We start from the raw sequence: 22779 nt of genomic DNA, 5'->3' as shown, positions 1-22779 counted from the left end.
GAGAAAGAAAACTGGCGTTCTACGGATCGGAGCGTGGAATGTCAGATCCCTTAATCGGGCAGGTAGGTTACAAAATTTAAAAAGGGAAATGGATAGGTTGAAGTTAGATATAGTGGGAATTAGTGAAGTTCGGTGGCAGGAGGAACAAGACTTCTGGTCAGGTGACTACAGGGTTATAAACACAAAATCAAATAGGGGTAATGCAGAAGTAGGTTTAATAATGAATAGGAAAATAGGAATGCGGGTAAGCTACTACAAACAGCATAGTGAACGCATTATTGTGGCCAAGATAGATACGAAGCCCACGCCTACTACAGTAGTACAAGTTTATATGCCAACTAGCTCTGCAGATGACGAAGAAATTGAAGAAATGTATGATGAAATAAAAGAAATTATTCAGATTGTGAAGGGAGACGAAAATTTAATAGTCATGGGTGACTGGAATTCGAGTGTAGGAAAAGGGAGAGAAGGAAACGTAGTAGGTGAATATGGATTGGGGGACAGAAATGAAAGAGGAAGCCGCCTGGTAGAATTTTGCACAGAGCACAACATAATCATAACTAACACTTGGTTTAAGAATCATGAAAGAAGGTTGTATACATGGAATAACCCTGGAGATACTAAAAGGTATCAGATAGATTATATAATGGTAAGACACAGATTTAGGAACCAGGTTTTAAATTGTAAGACATTTCCAGGGGCAGATGTGGACTCTGACCACAATCTATTGGTTATGACCTGTAGATTAAAACTGAAGAAACTGCAAAAAGGTGGGAATTTAAGGAGATGGGACCTGGATAAACTAAAAGAACCAGAGGTTGTACAGAGATTCAGGGAGAGCATAAGGGAGCAATTGACAGGAATGGGGGAAATAAATACAGTAGAAGAAGAATGGGTAGCTTTGAGGGATGAAGTAGTGAAGGCAGCAGAGGATCAAGTAGGTAAAAAGACTAGGGCTAGTAGAAATCCTTGGGTAACAGAAGAAATATTGAATTTAATTGATGAAAGGAGAAAATATAAAAATGCAATAAGTGAAACAGGCAAAAAGGAATACAAACGTCTCAAAAATGAGATCGACAGGAAGTGCAAAATGGCTAAGCAGGGATGGCTAGAGGACAAATGTAAGGATGTAGAGGCCTATCTCACTAGGGGTAAGATAGATACCGCCTACAGGAAAATTAAAGAGGCCTTTGGAGATAAGAGAACGACTTGTATGAATATCAAGAGCTCAGATGGAAACCCAGTTCTAAGCAAAGAAGGGAAAGCAGAAAGGTGGAAGGAGTATATAGAGGGTCTATACAAGGGCGATGTACTTGAGGACAATATTATGGAAATGGAAGAGGATGTAGATGAAGATGAAATGGGAGATATGATACTGCGTGAAGAGTTTGACAGAGCACTGAAAGACCTGAGTCGAAACAAGGCCCCCGGAGTAGACAATATTCCATTGGAACTACTGACGGCCGTGGGAGAGCCAGTCCTGACAAAACTCTACCATCTGGTGAGCAAGATGTATGAAACAGGCGAAATACCCTCAGACTTCAAGAAGAATATAATAATTCCAATCCCAAAGAAAGCAGGTGTTGACAGATGTGAAAATTACCGAACTATCAGCTTAATAAGTCACAGCTGCAAAATACTAACGCGAATTCTTTACAGACGAATGGAAAAACTAGTAGAAGCCAACCTCGGGGAAGATCAGTTTGGATTCCGTAGAAACACTGGAACACGTGAGGCAATACTGACCTTACGACTTATCTTAGAAGAAAGATTAAGGAAAGGCAAACCTACGTTTCTAGCATTTGTAGACTTAGAGAAAGCTTTTGACAATGTTGACTGGAATACTCTCTTTCAAATTCTAAAGGTGGCAGGGGTAAAATACAGAGAGCGAAAGGCTATTTACAATTTGTACAGAAACCAGATGGCAGTTATAAGAGTCGAGGGACATGAAAGGGAAGCAGTGGTTGGGAAGGGAGTAAGACAGGGTTGTAGCCTCTCCCCGATGTTGTTCAATCTGTATATTGAGCAAGCAGTAAAGGAAACAAAAGAAAAATTCGGAGTAGGTATTAAAATTCATGGAGAAGAAATAAAAACTTTGAGGTTCGCCGATGACATTGTAATTCTGTCAGAGACAGCAAAGGACTTGGAAGAGCAGTTGAATGGAATGGACAGTGTCTTGAAAGGAGGATATAAGATGAACATCAACAAAAGCAAAACAAGGATAATGGAATGTAGTCTAATTAAGTCGGGTGATGCTGAGGGAATTAGATTAGGAAATGAGGCACTTAAAGTAGTAAAGGAGTTTTGCTATTTGGGGAGCAAAATAACTGATGATGGTCGAAGTAGAGAGGATATAAAATGTAGGCTGGCAATGGCAAGGAAAGCGTTTCTGAAGAAGAGAAATTTGTTAACATCGAGTATAGATTTAAGTGTCAGGAAGTCATTTCTGAAAGTATTCGTATGGAGTGTAGCCATGTATGGAAGTGAAACATGGACGATAAATAGTTTGGACAAGAAGAGAATAGAAGCTTTCGAAATGTGGTGCTACAGAAGAATGCTGAAGATTAGATGGGTAGATCACATAACTAATGAGGAAGTATTGAATAGGATTGGGGAGAAGAGAAGTTTGTGGCACAACTTGACCAGAAGAAGGGATCGGTTGGTAGGACATGTTCTGAGGCATGAAGGGATCACCAATTTAGTATTGGAGGGCAGCGTGGAGGGTAAAAATCGTAGAGGGAGACCAAGAGATGAATACACTAAGCAGATTCAGAAGGATGTAGGTTGCAGTAGGTACTGGGAGATGAAAAAGCTTGCACAGGATAGAGTAGCATGGAGAGCTGCATCAAACCAGTCTCAGGACTGAAGACCACAACAACAACAACAACAACAACAGTTGCTATAATGACATCATGGGCGCTAGTCCATGTTTCTATACTGACTCTGTCGATAAGGTGCGGCCTATTTGTAGCTACCAGCTCTAGCGTGATTGCTACTATCGCAGGTTCGAATCCTGCCTCGGGCATGGATGTGTGTGATGTCCTTAGGTTAGTTAGGTTTAAGTAGTTCTAAGTTCTAGGGGACTGATGACCTCAGATGCTAAGTCCCATAGTGCTCAGATTACAATTTGGATTACAATTGCCCGCATCTCGTGGTCGTGCGGTAGCGTTCTCGCTTCCCACGCCCGGGTTCCCGGGTTCGATTCCCGGCGGGGTCAGGGATTTTCTCTCCCTCGTGATGGCTGGGTGTTGTGTGATGTTCTTAGGTTAGTTAGGTTTAAGTAGTTCTAAGTTCTAGGGGACTGATGACCTAAGATGTTAAGTCCCATAGTGCTCAGAGCCATTTGAACCATTTTTTTGGATTACAATTCATAAATATTATAATTGTTTTGCTCAAGTATGCACTGTACATAAAACTATTACAAAATATATCTGCGCCGTAAAGCCAATACAAACTAGTACAAAAATCTGTTGTAAGCAAGAAATAAATTGCATTTATTATTGAGCTCGAGGCACAATTGTTAATACATTTCCCACGCATCCGCGAGGAGCGGTTCAAAATGGCTCTGAGCACTATGGGACTCAACTGCTGAGGTCATTAGTCCCCTAGAACTTAGAACGAGTTAAACCTAACTAACCTAAGGACATCACAAACATCCATGCCCGAGGCAGGATTCGAACCTGCGACCGTAGCGGTCTTGCGGTTCCAGACTGCAGCGCCTTTAACCGCACGGCCACTTCGGCCGGCTCGAGGAGCGGTGTTTAAATCCAAGACCGGTCTAATTTTGTATTCGTCAACTGTTAAAAGTAAATGTAAGCGAACACAATAGTCTACGCTCATTCGTCATTTTTTTTAAAAAATACCTTTCTGAAAGAAGAATGCTGTTCAACAGGAATGTTCGCTCTTACTGTCATTCGTGCCACAAAGTAGTAGTTTTGGAAACTACCATTAATGATACTTATTACGAACCTGTGTAACCACAGCTACAAACAAAATACAAAGGGTGAGTGGCGTAATAACGGTCACATACTTCGCTCAGCAGTGCGGTTAACCACTCGTCATCGAGTTATCGACCTCGCAACTCAAGGGCTTTCCAAGTAGGGTCTGACTGCTGAAATCAAACATTAATCTCTGATTAAGACCGCACAACAGAACTCGACTCCGAATATCTGGCTGCCAGCCCACAATCCGGCTTTGGTACCCGGCTTGGAACAAGGTTTGAATTTATCGCTAATGTACAAAGCCCTCGGCACGTGCTTTCATTCATGACGGGTGCCCTACTTTGAGCTCTGTTGGCATCTGGTGTTTCAGAATCCTGTGATTACTGTTGCGTCCGTAATTAATAAGAGAAATAAAAAGGTTACTGCAAAAAATATCTCTATTTTCTTAGTCAGACGACAGAAGATATTTCGGTTTCCGGATAGAGAGTGAAGATTTCCACGTCTTGGTAAATAAAGCTTTCGTGACTCTTAGCTCATTTCCTTTCGTACTTAAGGCACCGGTTTTATGTAGACACTTTAGTTTCTTGTATGTAATTAACTCATAGAGAAATTATTGGCAAACAACGTATATCTACCTATATAACAACATTTGTGTGCCCACGTCTTGTACGCGTTATTTATGCCTTTCAGCGATCTGGGGGGGGGGGGGGGGGAGCTCTGCGTGGACACAGAAAAAAAAGGTACAGGCGGTGATTTACGGTTATGGGTCGGAGATTTATGTAAAAACATTAGTGATTTTTGTCAGCCTCATACTATCTTTTTTAAATTCTGGATGCAAGCAAATATATATCCTGAAAAAATCCATGAATGACATGTTCTGTTCTATATGAGGTTTAGACCCGTGAAATTGTATAATAATCCTATCTTAATACCATTTGTTGAAGGAACAGAACAAGAGAAGGACAGAAACAGCTTACTTTGCGCAACAAAGTAATGATGGGCGTAAATGAACATTAGACTGAATTCTGCAAACATACTAAGCTGTGATAAGCTCATAGCCTGGCATCAATAACGTGTAAGTAACCCAGTTCATAGCCAAGTTATGTGAAGTGAGCTGGATTGAGTCATTCTCTTAACCTGACTTTTCCATTTAGAATTCAGACATTAAAGATACCTGACAGTTACGTCGTATATAAAGTGATGAACCGCCAGCTTTCTCTGCATCTACAACTTCTGACTTATCTTCGGGTCTGAAAAACAAGCAAAGAAATAGAGGAAGCGTACTGCTGATTGCAGTTCTAAGAAACGTATATACTGATTGTAATAATGGCTAAGAAAAACTGCTCTCTCTGTTCGAGGCAGAAAATCCACTCTACGTGAGATAGCAGTATGCCTACTGGAAAGTGCATTGTCAACTGTAGACTAGTAGAATTTTAAAGAAGCCGCAAGGGATCACGAATGAACCCTAGAATCTTTGATCTAGAAACTATAATTGCCTTTAAAGGATTATAATGGCCATAATAACGCACACAACATCCATGTGCGGAATACGTGGTACAATAAATTGCAATAACTCAAAGGTTCAAACAAAAGAATTCCATACGCATTAGAAAGTATTGATTAGGACTTACTAAACGAGTGTGTGATGATTTCAACTACGCTGTTATTCGGCTGGGTTAATTTAAACCTAATTTTGTACTGTTCTTTGGGAACTGACCATCAAAATAAACAACGATTGCATCATTTCAGCATAGACAAGTGCTCGTTAAACATCTGCAAATGCTGTAAATACCACTACACCAATCCTTGAAATACAATCCAGCACGACATCTGAGAACGCGCAACAGAAACCGACCCCAGTTCTACTTAATACATTACTCAACCACAGCAGCGTCTCCGCACACAAACGTATGCGGACCGGAATCCCAAGGCAAAGAGGATTGAACCACTACTCCCTTTCTGCGTTTAAAGTAAACATTCCCGAGTGGACCACGTGGCATGCTCGGCTCGACCCTGACTGGTTGCCTCAACCCCTCACGATAGAATTTCCCGCAGAGTGTCTGCAAACACAAAAATCTGTTCTGAAAGTTCCGACTGTGACAGATAACTTCCACTTTAAAAGCACAGTGTTACGAGAAAAGGAAAATCGGCTACTTCATTCACCATGCAAAAATCGGAGTTCTGTCTGAAAAATATCTGTTATTATATCTTCATTTAAATGCACTGTAACAGAGAGAACGTTAAGGTTAGGAATTGTCTTGCTTATTTCTCTTTTTAATTGATATGTGTAAACCCAATACGTTATAAACGTGTTTTAGATGAGATAATGTGAAATTTGACGTTTCCTTTTCGGCGTTTACCTACCTGACATGTGGATTATATTGTGAATCCATTGCGAAGACTACAACACTCCAGTTCACTTTCGTACATTCCCCATAGAAGAGCGTCTTTGGTATCTAAATCACGCAGTTATCTCTCTCTCTCTCTCTCTCTCTCTCTCTCTCTCTCTCTCTCTCTCTTGTTAAAAATTTTTTTTACATTGTAATCAACGGTTTTACTCAATACATTACACTCAAGTGTAACTGAGCAGCAAATTCACTGTAGCTTCGCTTAGCTTTAATGAAATTCTGTATATCAAATCAACCCAGTATCAAGATGTCTGCCTTACGATAGTATGAAAGAACTGATAACAGCACAATAAAGTAACAACAAGGCAATAATCCTGCAAATCAGTCATTCAAATTTAGTTAACTCAATAACTTCGTGGAGAGCAGTATCAGCAACCTATAGGTGATAATATCAGCTCATGTAGGGACGAATGCTTTCAAAAATTAAATATAAAACGAACAATCTGAATGTTAATGAAGCAATTCATTGAAAGTTTTATGTGTGAGGGTATGTTTGCAGATATCGGCATGATGAAGTCTGTGGTGATTGGTAATTTTATGTGGTTGGTAGCATTGGTCAATAAAGTTATAACGTAGAAGTGGTAATGTAAATTTTGAGGCCTGCCGCCTAGAAATTAGCTGCAAAACTCATTAGAAGATAAGAACTGATTAGTTTTTGCTTTACTGCATTTGAGGCTTCTGTTGGTGCTTTTCGGTTTACTGTAAAAGTAGAATCGTTAGTGATCCCATAAATACCGTAAAAGTAAGAAGGAAACCTTCACCTGGCCTAGCTGAAGAACTGAAACAGCTCATACACATCAGAGACGCTGCACATCTGGCACACAAAATTATGCCCCACGCCTGAAAATCAAATTGATTTCAAGCAGAAGAGCAACAGAGTCAGTGAAATTGAGAAATGAAAAGCTCACGCATAACCCTGCATTAACATACAACAGAAATAGGTCAGCTGTTCTGTGGATAAACCTGCGTGGTCTTGGTATAGGCAAACTAAAAGCTGCTGATGATCCCATTGTCCCAACCGAAGAACTAAACCGATACTTCACATTACCTACAACCAGAACTGAACTACAACCGAAACAGAGACTCATTGATTATATTAGGGGGGGTAACCGACTATAACTACAAAAAATTCTTATAAGGCATGTTGCTGGAATACCGTCAATGGACACGATGGCATCACAGTCCAAATGGTGAAGAGTATTACTGGACCACTACTGCACACTATAACAGTTATCTTCAACTACTCTTTAACGACAAATGTTTTCGCTGAGGCCTGGAAGCAGGGACTCGTTAAGCCACTACCTGAAAAGAATGTTGCCACAGCACCGTCTGATTACCGGCCTACTTTCGTTCTTCCTGCACTGTCCAATGCCTCAGAATATAATAGTCCAAGACCAGCTAACAAACTGCGTAACTACAAACAACTTACTAGGCGATTAGCAAACAGCTTTCCGTTTACATCGCAGGACAACATCTACTTTAATAAAGATAACAGATAACATGAAGTTTCCACCAATCTACCAGACGCAACTAACTTGTGCTTCAACAGGGTCTTTGACACTGTCGACTTAGACATCTTGCTTGCCAAACTTAGCAGCCTAAATATCTCGCCAACGGCAGTGCAGTGTGACTATGTAGACTTTAAGGGCGCATTAGCAGGGAAAAATTCTTGTCGCCAAATCAAACTGTCATCTGCGCACAATATTTCTGATCTGCAGTGCAACTGTTCCGCTCATACTTGACGTGATGGCAGCAATGCGTATGTCCTGCACCATTAAGTCACAATGGGGGCAGGTAGTATCACGCGTCCCCCATCGTCTGGTATTAGGTCTTATACTCTTCTCAGTGTACGTAAATGATGTGTCAACAGCTTTGCCCTACTGAAAATACCAAATGTACGCTGATGGTCTCCGGTTGTATATAAGTGCAAAACCAATAAACCAGGAGACAGCTATCGAGAATCTAAATTCCGACCTGTGTGCACTATCAAAATGGGCGCAGCATATAGGATTAAAGCTTAACTCATTCAAAACCCAAGCGATATTTGTTGGTCATTCTAGGCTCATTACCCTGAAATATCGGGGATCCCTACTACGTTTAACTCTAAATGGGACAAATCTCAACTTCTCTACTTCAGCGCAGAGTCTAGGAGAAATAATAGATGAAAATCTAAATTGTACTGAGGACATAACTGTAATGTGCAAGAAGGCATAAGCATCTCTCCACGTCCAACAAAAATATAAAAAAATTCTTCCCTCTTCACCTGCGAAAGAAACTTTTACAAGCATTTGTACTTCCATTCATTGATTGCAGCGATTTTAACCTGCAAGGTATTTCTCAGGAGAGCTCACGGCTCCTGGAACTTGCTATGAATGCCTGTGTTCGTTATATCTGTGATGTTCGACTCTTTGATCGTATTTCACCATCAAATGCACAGCTATCCTGGCTGAGTGCAGACAAGCGCAGAGATTTCCACACCCTCTGTTTTCTCTACTGTCTTATCAACAAACACAGTCCGTCATATCTCTTCTCGACCTTGGCGCTCTTGTCTGAGCAACGTGGCAGAGGCACCTGTTCCCACCAGAGCAAAATCCTTTCTGTCTCATTCCACCGTTCAGCCACTTGCTCGAAGTCCTCATTAGTAGTAGGAAATAATCTCGCGTATTGTATTAGAGAACTGAATAACATCTCCAGCTTCACAAGACTGTTAATAAAATATCTGTTATGATTACCATGGTCCCTGAACGCACTCGTTACCCTTTTGCATCCTTCTTTCCAACAAGATTTTATTCATTTCCCAGTATTCTTAGCTGAGTCACTCTTTAAAGTTCCTTTCCCAAGAACTCGCTATATCAGAAAACGTTTATTTTGTATACCTATAAATTCTTTTTATATTTGCCGCTGTAATAATAATAATTATTATTATTATTGCCTCTATTACTGGCAGCAGCTGCAGTGGTACAAGCACTTCCAGCATTACTTTTTTAGTTCCCTAGTCAGTTATTTACTGACATTGCCACTTTAGACACTCAAACAATATTAGTACTTTTTTCAAATTAAAATTATTATTTTTTAGGTAGCTACGATGTGAAAAAGTTGCTGTATGTGTGAAAACTTGGTCCGACGTAAGATGGGGTTAAATAAATAAATAAAACTAACTGGCTGCTCTAGATAAATGGCTAGAGAATATACCGTTAAAATTTGAGCATTTGCTGCGGTTATTTATTATTTAGATTTCGCCTCATACGTGTAGAATTAGGGTAATTTGGACCTTGGTATCTGGGAAACGGATAAAGATATCAAGAAAATTTCCGAGGCTGTTCGAGATCGGGATCTTAGGAATATATAGGAAAACTTTCATCCATTTGCTGTGCATAGCGGTCTTTGAATAATCGGCTGGGTTTTGGTCCGCTGGTGACGGCGAAAATATTTCTTACTGTTTCGTTATTTATTATCAAAATGTAATGTCTTATAGTGCTGGTATATTAATTGCTTTATCTAATCGGTTTGGCGATGTCGTTATTTTAATTCATATTGCTTGAATATTAAATTTTGGGAGTTGGAATTATATTTATTATTATGACTTTATTTCGAGTTATTTTGAAATAAAGCTTATTGCTGTATTAATTGTTCTAGCTGTTATAGCTAAGAGAGCTCAGATTCCTTTTTCTTCTTGACTTTCTGCCGCTATAGCTGCTCCTACTGCTGCTTCTGCCTTGGTTCATTCTTCTCCTCTTGTTACTGTGGAAGTTTATTTGTTAATTCGTTTTAGACCAATATAAGAGATTTATAATTGTGGTTGGTTTTTAGTTTTAATTAGTTGTATAACTATATTTATGGCTGGCGTGGGGGCAAATTTTGAGTTTGATTTAAAGAAGATTATTGCTCTTCCTACTTTAAGACAACTTGGTTTAATAATAAGAATTTTGGTTATAGGTTATTCAAAGCTTGCTTTATTTCATTGATTGTCTCATGCTTTATTTAAGGCATACTTATTTTTGTGTGCGGGTTCAATCATTCATAATTTAAACGATTCTCAGGATATTCGTTTTATGGGTTCCATTGTTAATTTTATGCATTTAACTTCTGTCTGTTTCAATGTTTCTAGGTTGTCTTTGTATGGTATGCCTTTTTTGGCTGGGTTTTATTAAAAAGGGTTTTGTTCTTGAGATGGTTTGCTTAAGATGAATTAATTGTTTAATTTATCTTTATTTTTTTACAAGCTTAACTTGTTTTTATTCTTTTCGTTTATTTTATTATTCAATATCTGGCATAATAATTTTTACTCAAGATTTTCTTTTGACAATAAGGGTTATTATATTTCATTTGGTATAATTGCTTTACTATTTGTTGCTGTTTTTGGTGGTAGTCTTTTGTCTTGATTAATTTTTCCTATTCCTCATGTGATTGTTTTACCTTGTTATTTGAAATTTTTAACAATTACTGTTGATGTTTTAGGTGCTTCTTTAGGTTATCTTATTTCTAAGTTTGATATTTCTCACAATTTATTTTCTTTGAATGTATTGTCTTTTGTTAGATTTGCTGGTTCTATGTGATTTTTACCTTTCCTTTCAAATACATTTGTTAGATATATACCTTTAAAGTTGGGTCATTATTCATCAAAGTCTTTTGGTTATGGTTGAGGTGAGGTATCAGGTGGTCAGGGTTTGTATAGTTTATTTATTTATTTAATAAATGATATTGGAGGTTGCTACGACACAAATTTTAAGAGTTACCTTTCAACTTTTATTTTTTGGGTACTTACTTTAGTGATTTTTCTTATACCTAAATAGCTTGTAATTATAGTGTAATACTGAAGATGTTAAGGAAATATTTTTATTTTTACATATTTATAAATATAATTTATATTATTTTTACAGTGAAAATGTAATGTTTTATTTAAACTATATAAATGTTGGAAATGTTAATGGAGTTTAAATGCTAATATAAAAAGTTAGCAACTTACATATTGTTTTTACATATCGTTAATTGGATCTTTATAGTGCAATTATATTATTAACAGTAATACATCTCTTTTTGGCTTCAATTAATAAAGAATAAGGGTAATTATCTCCCAACCTTTCAGGTCGAAACTGACTGCAATATTTCGCTTCTTATTCTGTTTAAGGTTGATTAGTTATATCATTACTTTCTGAATGTACCATATATGTTATAGTTGTTATGCTAACTGTAGAGCCCCTTAATTTCATCCATGGTATAGTCCACCTAATAGGACTAGAGAGGAAGAATATTGTTGATACTGTTCAGATTATAATGTCTGATGCTTTTAAAATAATTGCAGTTGGTAGAATGAATGCAATTTTTACATCGAAGATTAGAAAAATTACAGCGATTAGAAAGAATTGGATGGATAATGGTATTCGTGCCAAAGTTTTTGGTTCAAATACACATTTAAATGGTGATCTTTCTCAGTCATCGATTAATTTTTTTTGATAGTGTTGTTGTGAGGATTATAACAATTATTGGGATAATAAATCTAATAAAAGCTCTCATAGATAGGACTAGGATTTTCTTGATTTATATGTCTTTCTGATTAGAAGTCAAATGTACTATTTATAGTAGAAAAACAATTATCTACCTCATCATTAAATTGAATCTGAACTATATGCTGTACATTTGTATACTTTTGTAGGTACATGTAGTGATATATGTGCCCCTGTCTGTGAAATGTGTTGTAAATAGAGTTAGTAACAAAGAAGCAACAAATTAAATCGTTATGCATGATGTGGCAATTTTTCACGAAGCTCAGTGTTTGACATCATATGTCCTGAACTATGTGTCATAGACTGCTATATTTTTCTGGGTACATTCAGCTATATATGAGGATACTATCCACGAAATACGTTGCGAATAGAATTGCTAGCAAAGTGGTAATATCGTGCTGTAGTTCAGTGTTTATACGCCGTATCTCCTGAGCTAAGTGTATAATGATGTAATTTTATTGGTACCCTCAGTGGTGTATGTGGATACTGTCGAAAAATATTTGCCACGAATAAAGTTATTAGTAAAGAAGTCACAAACTAAAACATTATAATTCATGTGGCAGTTTTACTGTATGAACAGCGAAAATCTAGTAAGTGACAAACTTTTCCCCTTTCATCTTTTTACGGGGATCGTCACCGACAAAGATTCACAAAGGTTTGAAATTGTGAGTAAAGACTGTTGCAAGTGCTCTCATTCTGAAATACTGGATGGCGAAAGTATGGGCATTCTCACATCGTGTGCTACACTGCTTTTTCACCCACACCCCTACACTTTTGATTGCTGGATGGTTCTTACACCCACATTGATCTTTACAGATAGTAAATGATACACTACTGGCCATTAAAATTGCTACACCATGAAGATGACGTGCTACAGACGCGAAATTTAGCCGACAGAAAAAAGATGCTGTGATGTGCAAATGATTAGCTTTTCAGAGCATTCACACAAGGTTGGCACCCGTGGCGACACCTGCAACGTGCTGACATGAGGAAAGTTTCCAACCGATTTCTCATACACAAACAGCAGTTGACCGGCGTTGTCTGGTGAAACGTTGCTGTGATGCCTCGTGTAAGGAGGAGAAATGCGTACCATCACGTTTCCGACTTTGATAAAGGTCGGATTGTAGCCTATCGCGATTGCGGTTTATCGTATCGCGACATTGCTGCTCACGTTGTTCGAGAGCCAATGACTGTTAGCAGAATATGGAATCGGTAGGTTCAGGAGGGTAATACGGAACGCCGTGCTGGATCCCAACGGCCTCGTATCACTAGCAGTCGAGATGACAGGCATCTTATCCGCATGGCTGTAACGGATCGTGTAGCCACGTCTCGCTCCCTGAGCCAACAGATGGGGACGTTTGCAAGACAACAACCATCTGCACGAACAGTTAGACGACGTTTGCAGCAGCATGGACTATCAGCTCGGAGTCCATGGCTGCGGTTACACTTGACGCTGCGTCACAGGCAGGAGCGCCTGCGATGGTGTACTGAACGACGAACCTGGGTGCACGAATGGCAAAACGTCATTTTTTCGGAGGGATCCAGGTTCTGTTTACAACATCATGATGGTCGCACCCGTGTTTGGCGACATCGCGGTGAACGCACATTGGAAGCGTGTATTCGTCATCGCCATACTGGCGTATCGCCCGGCGTGATGGTATGGGGTGTCATTGGTTACACGTCTCGGTCACCTCTTGTTCGCATTGACGGCACTTTGAACAGTGGACGCTACATTTCAGATGTGTTACGACCCGTGGCTCTACCCTTCATTTTATCCCTGCGAAACCCCACATTTCAACAGGATAATGCACGACCGCATGTTGCAGGTCCTGTGGATACAGAAATGTTCGACTGCTGCCCTGGCCAGCACGTTCTCCAGGTCTCTCACCAACTGAAAACGTCTGGTCAATGGTGGCCGAGCAACTGGCTCGTCACAATACGCCAGTCACTCCTTTTGATGAACTGTGGTACCGTGTTGAAGCTGTATCGGCAGCTGTACCTGTGCACGCCATCCGAGCTCTGTTTGACTCAATGCCAACGCGTATCAAGGCCGTTATTACGGCCAGAGCTGGTTGTTCTGGGTACAGATTTCTCATGATCTATGCACCCAAATTGCGTGAAAATGTAATCACATGTCAGTTCTAGTATAATACACTCCTGGAAATTGAAATAAGAACACCGTGAATTCATTGTCCCAGGAAGGGGAAACTTTATTGACACATTCCTGGGGTCAGATACATCACATGATCACACTGACAGAACCACAGGCACATAGACACAGGCAACAGAGCATGCACAATGTCGGCACTAGTACAGTGTATATCCACCTTTCGCAGCAATGCAGGCTGCTATTCTCCCATGGAGACGATCGTAGAGATGCTGGATGTAGTCCTGTGGAACGGCTTGCCATGCCATTTCCACCTGGCGCCTCAGTTGGACCAGCGTTCGTGCTGGACGTGAGACGACGCTTCATCCAGTCCCAAACATGCTCAATGGGGGACAGATCCGGAGATCTTGCTGGCCAGGGTAGTTGACTTACACCTTCTAGAGCACGTTGGGTGGCACGGGATACATGCGGACGTGCATTGTCCTGTTGGAACAGCAAGTTCCCTTGCCGGTCTAGGAATGGTAGAACGATGGGTTCGATGACGGTTTGGATGTACCGTGCACTATTCAGTGTCCCCTCGACGATCACCTGTGGTGTACGGCCAGTGTAGGAGATCGCTCCCCACACCATGATGCCGGGTGTTGGCCCTGTGTGCCTCGGTCGTATGCAGTCCTGATTGTGGCGCTCACCTGCACGGCGCCAAACACGCAGTCGACCATCATTGGTACCAAGGCAGAAGCGACTCTCATCGCTGAAGACGACACGTCTCCATTCGTCCCTCCATTCACGCCTGTCGCGACACCACTGGAGGCGGGCTGCACGATGTTGGGGCGTGAGCGGAAGACGGCCTAACGGTGTGCGGGACCGTAGCCCAGCCTCATGGAGACGGTTGCGAATGGTCCTCGCCGATACCCCAGGAGCAACAGTGTCCCTAATTTGCTGGGAAGTGGCGGTGCGGTCCCCTACGGCACTGCGTAGGATCCTACTGTCTTGGCGTGCATCCGTGCGTCGCTGCGGTCCGGTCCCAGGTCGACGGGCACGTGCACCTTCCGCCGACCACTGGCGACAACATCGATGTACTGTGGAGACCTCACGCCCCACGTGTTGAGCAATTCGGCGGTACGTCCGCCCGGCCTCCCGCATGCCCACTATACGCCCTCGCTCAAAGTCCGTCAACTGCACATACGGTTCACGTCCACGCTGTCGCGGCATGCTACCAGTGTTAAAGACTGCGATGGAGCTCCGTATGCCACGGCAAACTGGCTGACACTGACGGCGGCGGTGCACAAATGCTGCGCAGCTAGCGCCATTCGACGGCCAACACCGCGGTTCCTGGTGTGTCCGCTGTGCCGTGCGTGTGATCATTGCTTGTACAGCCCTCTCGCAGTGTCCGGAGCAAGTATGGTGGGTCTGACACACCGGTGTCAATGTGTTCTTTTTTCCATTTCCAGGAGTGTATATATGTCCAATGAATACTCGTTTATGATCTGCATTTCTTCTTGGTGTAGCAATTTTAATGACCAGTAGTGGATATGTACCAAGTATGGGTGAAATCGGTACCGTGATTTAGAAGGAGATATGGAACATACATACATACATAATTTTTATAATTTTTTATGGATAATATTAACTAGCGTAGCACAGTAATGCTTAGTGTAAGGAATGTTTCAATACTATCCTCAGACAATATTATATTTTTGTAGAAGCATACGTGTCCGATACTACTCGACCTTTTGCTGAATTGTGTTGCAAGAATGATATGATCTTCTGCAGCCGACTGGGAACTTCATGTTAGTTATGAGGCGAGGGTTGCCTGTTCGTCATTGGAATAGGTTGCTTACACAAACTCTTCCCTTTCCCCCACCCCACTAAAGAACATATGAAGGGCTTATTTCAATAGTGATACAAGCCCATTACCTCCACTTTTCTGTCTATAATGCTTCTGAAATAAATGATCGAAACAAACAGAATGAAAGGTTCATCTCTAGCAAGAAGCCATATGCTTGAATATTTCTGGTATCTCAACTGCAGATTTTTCAGCGCTCATTTAACTTTAGGGCTCTGTATGTCAAACTGAACAAAAATTTACTTGTATCACTATTGTAATAAGCCCTTCATATGATACGTGTTAGTTTAAGTGAAGTATGATTTCAGCTCACAAAGCAGATGTCGCGTTGTGTGCAGGCGGCGTGGAGCGACCAGTTCGTGTTCAACGTGCACGCGCGGAGCGTCTTCCCGTGCGAGGACGGCGTGTCGGTGCTGTTCCAGTACCCGGAGTGCATCCTCGCGTCGGCGGACCGCATCCGCGTGTTCGCGCGTCTGCGCGCGGACGTGGCGTCCGTGGCGCCGCCGTCTACGCTGGTGTACGCGGCCGAGGCGCGCGTGACGCGCGGCCAGCACGCGCTGCGCTTCCCCTGCTCCGTCTTCTCTGAGCGCTACGTGGAGTACTGCTTCGTCTACGTCAGCCAGGCCGTCACCGGCGCCGTCTCCGACCTGCGCGTCGACTGCGTGCCCACCATGCCCGTGTCTGGTAGGTGAAGTAGCGCATCGGCTTTCGCAGTAGTAGTAGCAGTTGCCGCTGCGCTAGCTGTGCCCGAAGAGTCGAAGCCCTGCCAGTCAGAACGCTACCTTCCCCCGCGGCCGAGCGTGGACGCTGTTGCGTTACGTCAGCACTTGACGCGGCGGACAGCTGCCACACTACGTTTACACGCGGCTCCCAAAACTGGAATTCGGAAAACAATTTCCCAAAACAGCTTCTGGACGGTCACGTAAAAACTTCATTAGCGGTTCTGAAAATCCGTTCAGGTTGACTGACTTCATCTTCCGCAGTCGATTTTCCCTCCCATTTAACCCTTTCACTGCTGAGTGTGCAGTAACAGTGCGCATACGCGTGTGCGGCAGGGACTCTCTGCAAATCGCTGCTCGTGGCGCAGAGTGTTCGAGTGTTTGGTGCGCTGCGTCGGTATCGTCGTAGGTTCGTATGTACTTATTCTCACCAATAAGTTCTTAAAATACAATGCACTTCCAATATTCTTTTCTGTTGAAGTTCGTAAACTAGATGAAGTTAAAAAGAAGCACATTTCAGAAAGTATTTTTGCCATATACAGGGTGTTTGTAAATGAACATCGGGGTTTTACCGCTTTATAATATTTATTGCATTAAACTTACAGTTATAGATGATATGTCAAATGAAAAAGCAACAGTTGCGTTTGGCAGCAGTGCGCATGCGCAGTGCGCATGCGCAGCGCACAATGTTTCCGCCGCAATCCGCTAGATTGGTTGAACTTCACTGTACCCAAGCGCTGGATAGGCCACAAGGGGCCCAATGACGGGGCATGCTTTTCATGGCCTCCACGTTCACCCGACGTAACGCCATGCGATTTTTTCCTTTGCGGCTTCATCAAGTATAGTGTGTACGTGCCTCTGCTACCAGCAGACCTCCGTGAATTAAGAAACCGGATTGAAGCAGCTATTGCTATAATCACTGAAGACACACTTATCAACGCTTTGGAATAACTCGGCTATAGACTTGGTGTGTACCGTGCGACAAATGGGGCTCACATTGAAAATTTATAAGGTTCTTGGTAAAACTGTTTGAGTTGCTCTTTCATTTGACATACCATTTACAGCTGTAAGCTTAATATAATAAATATTATAAAGCGTTAAACCCCAGATATTCATTTATAAACACCCTTTACATTTCGAAACAAGGCACAACATACAGTCCCACATCACACTGTTTACAGTAGTAACGTGATTCCGTTCGTTTTTTCTTCTTGTTGCATATGAGGCATCTCCTTACATGTCCATGTTTCTTCTGCCTTTCTCGAAGTCACAATGCATGGTTGGGTTGTTTGGGGGAAGAGATCAAACAACGAGGTCATCGGTCTCATCGGATTAGGGAAAGACGGGAAAGGAAGTCGGCCGTGCCCTTTCAAAGGAACCATCCCAACATTTGCCTGGAGCGATTTAGGGAAATCACAGAAAACCTAAATCAGGATGGCCGGACGCGGAATTGAACTGTCGTCCTCTCGAATGCGAGTCCAGTGTGCTAACCACTGCGACACATCGCTCGGTGAAGTCACAGTGGACTCTGCTCGTCTGCTGGACGACCTCCTGATGCTTTCCTTTCTTGGTAGTATGTCTCCAGTATCTCAAAAATGATGCTGAAGTGAAATTCGGGTACTGAAGTATTCTTTCCGATATGAACCTTGTAAATAACGTGAGAATTTAACACGTATGAGTATAGAGAGTCAAAAAATAGTTTATGTGCCGTTTCAGTATTTTGAGAAAACATTCCGTTACAACACAAATTTTGGTTTAAATCTATCGGTATTAGTTTGGTGATCCACTTTCGGCCGGCCGCAGTGGCCGAGCGGTTCTAGGCGCTTCAGTCTGGAACCGCGCGACCGCTACGTCGCAGGTTCGAATCCTGCCTCGGACATGGATGTGTGTGATGCCCTTAGGTTGGTTAGGTTTAAGTAGTTCTAGGGGACTGATACATCAGATGTTAAATCCCATAGTGCTCAGAGCCATTTGAACCATCTGATCCATTTCCACAGCTGATTTCGTTGTAGCTGCACCGCATGCAGCCAACGTAGTCTCTTTTGCCTTGTCATTTCAAGGCTATCATAGCGTCGGTTGTCATGTTCCATCTCGCGTCTTTACAGCTTAACTTCAAGTTTTGGCTTTCCTTTCCCGTCCCTGCGAACTGTACCTACTGCATTTGTTCTTCTTTGATGCAAGTGGTGGAAGATAGATAGACATGTGAACCAAATGTTCACATATAGCGCGTGTTTTAAAGCGCACATTTAATAAGAAAACCTCGAAATGTATACAGGCTGAACATTAATAAAACCGACAAACTGCAGGGACGGATTCCTGACTGGAAATGGAGGGAAAAAGATCATATAAGCATGTGTCTGGAAATGCATCGTTTCCCGGTTCCCCCCCCCCCCCCCCTTCGCTTTTACTCTCCTTTCCCCCCCTTTTGTTTTCCCATCTCCTGTTCAGTTTCCCCCCACCTGCTCTCGACTGTGGTGTCACCTTTGCTGACTTTTTCGTGCTGTGTTCTAGTGACTATTCAGTGTTGTGTTGCGAACAGAAACCATGCTGTCGCTGGGTGTGCGTTTTATATACTTTGCGAACAGAATCCAGACTGTCGCCGTGTATTTTTAATTGTCTCTTGTTTCCCCTGTCTGCTCCGTATGTATTTTTATTCGCTTCATCATCCCTCTGTTGTTTGTTTTCATTTCCCCATTTTCTTTTCACCTTGTTACTCAATGAGTCCCCGATTTTATCGCCTGTTTTTTATTATTATTTATTCTCCTGCTCTTTGTCAGAAAACCTGTAGGCTGCAGAGCGGCGTCCTAAGCTGCTGCCAGCCCGCCCCCTTCGGGGGGAATTGAAATTCAATAAAGGAAAAAAAAAAAAAAAAAAAAAAAAATGCATCGTTATCACGGTAGATGGCGCTGACGAATGAAAGTTCCTCTGACCACGTGCCGTGTCTGTAGCCCACAGAAGACGATTATGCAGTGTGATGATGCCACTTCTGGTAAAGCTTGCATCGTCGGTAAGGAGGACTGATGACAGAAATCTCATAATTTTGATGGTCTGGTGCAAAAATCATCAAAAAATCCGCTACTGACAGTCCTTGCACTCGTTGCAGTTGATTAGCATAGTAAAGGTTGTCATGCAGGATACGAGTAATTGTACTTTTGGGCACATGCCTGGAACTTGTAATAGGGTTCTTCTCAATATCCTGTACAACAGGGTCCTCCAAATCTGGTGTACCCACAGCCTGCCACCTTCCTGCAGGTTTGTCTGTCTGAAAAGACCCACGGTAACACAAACATCCAAGAGAGGTTGAAATGTTGTGAGATGCAGTTGGTGTCTGTGAGAGTGCTTGTTTTGGTATAGCCGTGTTGTCTCTCGACCATTTCCATCTCCTTGGCCGTACACAAACACCATATCGGCTTGTTCCCGACATGAATACCGGGCCATTTTGATTCTTACAGGACGTTGCGTCAATCACACAGCCTGCAGCACCCAAGGACCACACGACACGTGGTCAGAGGAACTTCCATTCGTCAGCGCCAACTACAGTGGCAACGATGTATTTCCGAACACATGTTCCTAGAACCTTTTTTCCTTCATTTCCAGCCGGGAATCCGTCCCTGCCGTTTGGCGGTTTTATTAATGTTCACCCTGTATATCCGACGTAAGCACTGCTGGCTCGCTCAGCTCCTGTCTCATATATATGCCATTACCACTCGAGGCCGACGACTGTCTACGTATACACTGCTCAGCCAGAAAAAATATGGTCACCGATCTACTATCGATATAAACCCGTCCAGGCGATAGCAGCATCTCCTGGCGAGGAACGACTGCTAGTCAGACACACGCATTGTGCATGCAGTATCAGTGGGCGTGCTGTTCGTTTGTAGAATGGGGCAGGCGCACCATCTGTCTGAGTTTGACCGAGGGCAGATTTTGGCGGCCCGGAGGCTCGGTATTTCGGAAACTGCACTACTCGTTGGGTGTTCGAGGAGTGCTGTAGTGAGTGTCTTTAACACGTGGCCACACCTTGGTGAAACCACGTCCAGACGTTGTGGGGTTGGGCGGCCACCCCTCATTACAGATGTAAGACGTAGTAGGCTGGGCAGAGTGGTAAAACAGGACAGGTGGCGAACTGTGACGGAACTAAAATCAGACGTAAATGCTGGGCAGAATACAAGTGTGTGTGAACACATATTGCATTGAACACGCCTATCGATGGGTCTCCGCAGCCGACGACCCAGTCATGTGCCAATGTTAACACCATGACATCGGCAACTACGACTGGGCGGCGACTCCATTATGGTCTGGGGCCATTCACGTGGGCATCCATGGTTCCAGTGGAGATCGTGTAAGGCACCGTGGCGGCCAAGCAGCATTATACGGTGTTTGCAGACCACGTACACCCCTTCATGATGATCCTGTTTCTCGACGGCAGTGGCATTTTTCAACAAGATAATGCACCATGCCACAAGGACAGGAGTGTGATGCAGTGGTTCGAGGACCACAGTGGCGAGTTTCCCGTCCAACTCACCAACCACCCCCACCCCTCCCTCCGTTTTTCTCTAGGACAGTTTGATGTATAAAGTTAAAATTTTGGTCACATACTAAGATCGATGGTCCGTTGGCGGTGTAAAAGTTTTATACTTCTAAGGCAAGGAAATCAAAATTTACGGCCATTTATGTCACACGTTTTGAAACAAAGAGACGCGCCGTCAATCCCAGTTGAGCATTTTGCGTTGACCTAGAACCATGGAAAGAAACTAAGTTTCACAGTACAATTACAGGAAAGTAACCGAAAGTTGTTAATTTGAAATTACATGACACGGAATTTTCGGGAGTTAAGTGACTTGTGTTCTCTGAGTGGTGCCATTTCCCTCCAGCGACCTACTAAAGTCCATGTCACGATGTGTTGTCGCTGTTATCCATGTCAAAGCTGGTCATACCAGTTATTAGGAGGTGTTCATCATGTTCTGGCTGATCAATCTATATACATCGCTAGCAGTTAAAGGGTTAAATGGAAAACAGTGTTTGAAAAATGCTTGATTTATTAGCTTACGTCTTGTTTTTAAAAATGTTCGGCCACTCTAGATGGAGTGACCATCTGTGCTGTGAAGGAGAAACAGAAATGTCAGACAGAATGAGGTTGTTTGCCTCTGGTATTTAAGTGAAGGGAAATAGTCATTGTGCTGACTAAATCAGAAACCGGAACAGCTGATTTCCAGGGACTATCTCTGTACAACAGCTGAGGATAGGATAATCGATTTGGGCTGGTCTAACAAAACTGCTTCAATACTTACCATGTAAACACGAACGGGAAAAACGGTTTCCAAAATTCATTTTTCATTTTCCGGAATTAGTGTCTCCTGTAAACGTAGCAACCGTGTGACGTAAGACGCCCGGTTCTTATCCTGCGGCTGTAAACGCCTTGTAGCCCTGCAGTAATTCTTATATGGTTTAAGGTTTAGAAACGAGGTCTGAGTGGGCTATTTTGTTAATTGGGCAATAATCGGATCATTTTTAACAACAGAGGTGTGCAGCGTGAAACCGAACTTTCGGAAGTTGTTGAGCAGTATTTTCCGCGTACAAACAACTTATGGGAATGCAACTGGGTGATTTCTTTGACAAGGCATTTGTGCTTCAAAAATAGCGAGGTGTTTGTCCGTCGAAATCTCGGCAGTTGTCGAAGGCGTCAACCGGCTGCATTCCCGTAAGCTCTCTGAATATTTATACGCCAGTAGAAACTCAGTTTCACATTTTCCGAGTAATTTGATCTCTAGTGCCTCATCACAGACTAATAACGCAATGATGGTTATTTCGGCTCGTTTCCCGTTTAATATCTTTTTTCTATGAAAGGATGTTCAGAATAGTCAAATAGCCAGTACTGTGCAATCACCAAAACGAACAACACAAAACACAGAATAATGCAACAACCCTCAGAGAAGACATGTATATTTCACAGCACTAAAGCTGCCGGTAGCTGAAACTAGAAATGACCGCCATGTTACACAAAAGTCAATCGTACTGCATAGTGTAAAGCACAGCGCATAAAAGTAAAGAGCACTTGTAACTGTGAGTGCGATTTTGCGAGTATGCCCTTTTGACACTCCCCACGAAGCATGTGCGCTCTAAAGACGCACGGGAAAACCTGCTCGATGTTATTCCTAAGAATCGAAACGTGTAAAAGACACACGAAGTTGTGAAGTTGAGCCATGGATGGGACACCAGTAAGAAACATCTGAATATCACTGCCTATAACATGG

General features: G+C 42.5%; 1 protein-coding gene across 1 annotated transcript in view; it reads left to right on the top strand.

The window, feature by feature from the left end:
* LOC124722195 overlaps positions 1–22779 on the top strand; it is a 417264-nt gene that overhangs the window by 130143 nt on the left and 264342 nt on the right. The window contains exon 3 of the mRNA XM_047247393.1: positions 16145–16490. Coding sequence (XP_047103349.1) covers positions 16145–16490 — 346 coding nt within the window. The remainder of the gene's footprint in view (positions 1–16144; positions 16491–22779) is intronic.

The sequence above is a fragment of the Schistocerca piceifrons genome, chromosome X (assembly GCF_021461385.2).
Source record: "Schistocerca piceifrons isolate TAMUIC-IGC-003096 chromosome X, iqSchPice1.1, whole genome shotgun sequence".
NCBI classification, from domain to species: domain Eukaryota; kingdom Metazoa; phylum Arthropoda; class Insecta; order Orthoptera; family Acrididae; genus Schistocerca; species Schistocerca piceifrons.
The sequence above is the reverse complement of the archived record's forward strand: the minus strand, read 5'-3'. Positions and strand labels throughout refer to the sequence as shown.